Source organism: Alligator sinensis, unplaced genomic scaffold (genome assembly GCF_000455745.1).
Source record: "Alligator sinensis unplaced genomic scaffold, ASM45574v1 scaffold93_2, whole genome shotgun sequence".
NCBI lineage: Eukaryota > Metazoa > Chordata > Crocodylia > Alligatoridae > Alligator > Alligator sinensis.
The window spans coordinates 901,962-907,365 of record NW_005841854.1 but is presented as its reverse complement, the minus strand read 5'-3'; the positions used below and the strand labels follow the sequence as shown (position 1 = coordinate 907,365).

Genomic DNA, 5,404 nt, shown 5'->3' with positions numbered 1-5,404 from the left:
GTACCCCCCCCCCCCCATCCGTGTGTGGACAGCCCCCATGTGTATAGACATACATATACATACCCATTTGCCCACATCTTCACACGCACACACATGTATACTCAGTATATTACATTCCATACACCTTGGGAGATGTGTGTATGTTACATTCTCTCACACACATCTGTCTATCTATACCCAGGATGTAACATTCCATACACATTGGGTTCTGTTCACACACACACACACACACACACACACAGATAGACCCAGCATGTAACCCCCTGCCACACACACACACACACACACACTGGTTGTGTATACAGCCCCTGCACATATGTATACACCCCCCATATATGTATAAGCCCCCACACATACATTTACACACACACACACACATGCCCTTCCAACACATACACACTCCCTACACATTGGGAGGTGCGTGCATATTACACACACAGGTAGAACCGGCATAGAACCCCTGGTACACATTGGTTGTGTGTACACACACATTGGGGGGTGTATAATATACACCCCCTGTCTTGGGGAGAGAAAACAGCACCCGATGAAGTGAGCTAGCTAGATATTTAGGTGTGTCTGTTAAGATGATAAGCAGCCAGCAGCAATTATCTGCTTGCTTGTTATCTATCTATCTATCTATCTATCTATCTATCTATCTCTCTCTAGGTAATAAGCAACCAGCTGCAGTTTAATGGTTGCTTATTATCTAGATATATATCTAGATAGGTAATACCAAAGTGTGTGTGTGTGTGTGTGTGTGTGTGTGTATAATTAGCACCAGCTTAGCTAGGTATACCTATGTTGCTTAGTCTGTACATTAAAAATCTGCCCTGCCTTGGAAGAGAAAACACCCCCTTTGCAAATGGAGAGGGAGAGTTGCAAAACTGCAACTTCTGCACCCGGACTTCCTGGTGCTCAGCGCAGCACCGCTGCAACGTGTCATTGTGCTGAAGCAGCATAACACAGCACTATGAGTCAGGTCAGGGTGACAGACACTGATGAGGGCTTTCCTCCTCCAGGCTGGTCTTGCCATGGGTGCTGATGCATGCGGGAAAGGCACCAATCACCTTTAGCCTGTGAGCAGACATTATTTTTTTTTCCTGAACTGAATCAACAGCTGCCATGTGTTGCAGATCATGTTCTCGCTCTTTTTTTTTTTTTTTTTTTTTGCTGAGTGCGTGTGTGTGTGCAGCTGGGGTTTCCGTGCGAGCATGCACACGTGTTGGTTAGAATTTACACAGGCACACCTTGGTTAAATGAAACATTGAAGGCAAGTGCCATTGCCCTCCATCATCTCCTATCCCTATGCACGTGGGCAACAGTGCTGCATGTACATTTAAAGCAGGAGTGCCTTTTCACCCTCCAGGATTCATGTAACTGGCTCCCTTATAGCTGTCTGTATTAAACTGTTTGCTTATTATTGTTCTTTCTTTACACCTTTCTCCTCCCCGTTCCTTTGCGTTTCCAGGGGCTCGGGCGGCGAGGAAAAGGAAGCCTTCGCCAGAACCAGAAGGTGAAGCTGGACCCCCTAAGATCAATGGAGAATCACAGCCGTGGTTGCCAGCCTCATCAGAAGGGATGAAAATGCCCATGACAGCAACACCTTTCATGTCCCCTCCACCTCCAACTGCCTCCCCTCATTCCAACCGGACCACGTCGCCGGAGACGGGCCAGAATGGCCAGTCCCCTATGGCTGCACTCATTTTAGTAGCAGACAACGCAGGGGGCAACCACGCCTCCAAAGATGCCAATCAAGTTCACTCCACCACCAGGCGGAATAGCAGCAGCCCACCCTCTCCGTCCTCTATGAACCAAAGAAGGCTGGGTCCCAGCAGGGAGGTGTCAAGTCAGGGGGCAAACACTGCTGGGGGGTTGGAGCCTGTGCATCCTGCCAGCCTTCCGGACTCATCTCTAGCAGCCAGCGTCCCCTTGTGCTGCACCCTATGCCACGAGCGCCTGGAAGACACCCATTTTGTGCAGTGCCCCTCAGTTCCTTCTCATAAGTTCTGCTTCCCTTGCTCCAGACAAAGCATCAAACAGCAAGGAGCTAGCGGGGAGGTGTATTGTCCCAGTGGGGAAAAATGCCCTCTGGTGGGCTCCAATGTCCCTTGGGCCTTCATGCAAGGCGAGATTGCAACTATTCTTGCTGGAGATGTGAAAGTGAAAAAAGAGAGAGAATCATGACTTTTTCCAGTGTCGCGATCCAACAGCACCGTTAACTAAAACTGCTTGAATTGTGTATATATCTATAAATATATAAATATATATATATAAATATATCTCCGAGACAAGGGAAATGTAGACTTCATAAAACATGGCTGTATAATTTTGATTTTTTTGAATACATTGTGTTTCTATATTTTTTGAAGACAAAAGGTATGTACTTATAAAGGCATTTCTTCTTTTTGTTATAGCTACTATTTGTTGTGCTTCCCTGGTGACAGTTACTGTTCAACGTAGGCTGTGACTTGCGCTGCTTTTTTTAGAGAGCACTTGGCAAACCAGAAATGCTTCTAGCTGTATTTGTATGCACTTGTTTCTTTTTTGAATGCCAAATACACATTCTGACATTGTAAAGATTGCCTTACTGTCTGTGATTCCTTATTCTTGGCCCTTACTCAGTTGAGCTGGACGCATGCAGGTTTGATATGAAACGGTAGTGGGGAAACCATAGTTGATGGACTATGGGGATGTCAGTATGCCAGCCCCAAGGCAGGTGAACATTAGAAAGTGAAAGGGGTTTCACTTAAAAACATCTGTTCTCTTGTTGCAATAGTGAATTTGCCAGATTCTAAGTCCAATTCCACCCTGTTTCTCAAAGGAAGTTGCCTTCATAGTAGGAAGTTGAGCGGTATCAGAGGGGCACTGTTAGAGTTAGGGATTTCTGGGTTTGTTGTCCTTTTTTTTTCTTTTTTTTTTTTTTTTTTTTTTTTTTTTAAGGCAAAGTTGACCATAGTTCATGTGATTGGTTGTAAGATTACGAAGCTGCATTTATTCACTGATTACATAATGTGGAAATTTTGATAACTTAATTCTCTGGTGGATATACCAACAATATGCCACTGCCTTTTTAAAAGATCCATAGCTTTTCAGCACTCCTTTTTTTGTTTTTTAAACTGCTTGGGGGCAGGGTGGATGGAGCGCTGAGGTTTTTTGTTGTTGTTTTTTTTTTAATTTGCAGATAGCGCAGGTGGACTTTGAGTTTTCTTATCAGTTACCCTTAGTGCTGTTGCTATTGTTACTATCACTTACATCATATTTCCAGGTAGTGGTAGGTACAGTGTGGTACAATGACAGAAGTGACTGAGGTTCTGCCAGGATTGCCTTCAGGCATATCAGTGACAGCCCAAATGTGGGCGGAGGAAACCTGTAATTTCCTTATTACGTGTGCTTGAAACTAACCTGATTCAGTTCTCTGAAAATGAAAATATAAACTGGTTGAAATGGAAGCAATTAGGTTTTCACATAATAGGCATACACCCTGCCCTTTTCACCTACTTCGGAGAGCTCTTTATAAAGTCACTTGTTTAGATCAAGCTTCTGCTTTAGCAGGCAGATTTTTTAACCAATAAAGTGTCGGTTACTAGAAATAGTTGAGTCTTATAGTGATGTTTTCGTGCTCCTTTTTACAGTTTGCTGGCAACACCGCTGCTTGTATAAATCCTTATGCTTGGGTGCTTATAACGTGGTCATAAACAGTTCTGAGCAAGATGGTGATCAGTTATAAGGTTCCATCCCTGGGGGGAAAAATACAGGTTATCATTTCGGAGAGGGGGAGGGGAATTTGTTTTACCAGTTGTAGCAGTTTTGGGTACTTTTTTTAGTCAGCTGTTCATTCTTCTTGTGACAATATTCAGACTGCTATTTGATGCAGAGAAGATCCTTTTGGAAGATTTTGTTTTGTTTTTTTTAGAAATGAAATGGTTATTACTAACATTTGAAAATCAGACCTGCACATGCACAGTAATTATTTTTATTCTGACGTGTTTAATGAGCACACCCACTACATTGTGTTCCATATTACAGGTCAATGTAATGTTAGAGAAAACTTGCATGATAAACCAATACATTGGCTCAATATTACGCTTTAAAATTATAGCTGTAGTCCAGACTGGTGTCTTACGTAAACACATATAGACAATTTGGAGAAAACACACATATAATATATATATATGCGTGTGTGTGTATGTATATATATATGTATATATATATATATATATATATTGTGTGTGTGTATATATAGATATATATACTTACAACTGTAAAGGATTCTTTGGAACCACTATGGTCTGTGTAAATGTATATTTAGGCACTTTATTAAAAATTGATTTTGAGCTGATAGATGGTAACCAGTTCTTCAAAGTTGGTGGCATAATACCTCATGTAGTATGGTGTTTTTGTGTTCTGGGTGAGATGATATCCCTACTAACCTGTATGAAAGGGTTACATTGGCAGACTGTGCAGCTTTGAGCATCTTTAGGCGAGGTGGGAGGGTAACTTTTTTTGTCACACCAACATATCCTAATTCTGGGGCTGTGTGGCATTGGTGTGGCTCTCTGAAGAGGCCTTTTACTTAACTTTTATCTGGCAGAAGTGTGCCAATACATTGCAACTTTGCAGTATCTTTGTATGTGTTTTTCAAAGTAGTTTAAGCCGTGGTAACTCTCAGGCCTTGTGATACTAGGTGATGGTACAAAAGCAACACAGCTGAAAAAAATGTCAAAATGTTACTTTATTGTTCAGCTGACTTTCAAAACTAATTCTAATCCACATCATAATATTTCACAATTACAAAAAATGCTTGAAACCTGCAAGGCTTTTTAGGGTTTGGGGTTTTTTTTTTTTGCATTTCTCAAACTTTTAGTTAAACTAGGTGTCATCCTTTTTTGTAGCTTGCAAAGTTATGGTAACACCCCTACAGATCACTCTATTTACTATACCAGTTTACTGTTTCCTCAGTTACAAAGTTTTTTTTTAAACTGCTTTAGTTGCAACAGTGCTGTTTAATCTTGCTTTTTAAACTTTTTTAAAGGTGATAATTTGTGTAGTATTAAAGCAAGGTGTTTTAATGAAGACTGTGAGATTCTCAAATCTCACTTTTCATTACATTTTTTTAAGTTACTTTTTACTGGAATATCACCTACACTCTGCTTTTGTTTATAGCTGCTAAAATAACACATTGCTCTTTTTACCTATTTTTTATCTTTGGCATTAAATAAAATGAAATTAGGAGCTTTAAACACTTCCTGTGGGTGTTCTTTTTCTTTCTTTTTTTTAAAGAATAAACTGAAAAGGCCATGGTTACGGAGGTGCAAATGCATAGTGGTGAAATAAATAAACCCTATGCCCCCTTTTTTAACAAAAGTAAAAAAAAAAAAAAAAAGGCTTCTTGAAAATGTTAGTG

General features: G+C 40.9%; 1 protein-coding gene across 1 annotated transcript; it reads left to right on the top strand.

Moving 5' to 3' along the window:
• Positions 1–649: 649 nt before the first annotated feature.
• On the top strand, positions 650–2,577 carry IRF2BP2 (interferon regulatory factor 2 binding protein 2). The gene is made up of 2 exons (XM_006016341.3): positions 650–1,076; positions 1,469–2,577. The coding sequence occupies exons 1-2, from the start codon at positions 1,046–1,048 to the stop codon at positions 2,182–2,184; spliced, it is 747 nt and encodes a 248-aa protein (XP_006016403.1). The 5' UTR covers positions 650–1,045; the 3' UTR covers positions 2,185–2,577.
• The last annotated feature ends 2,827 nt before the right edge of the window (positions 2,578–5,404 follow it).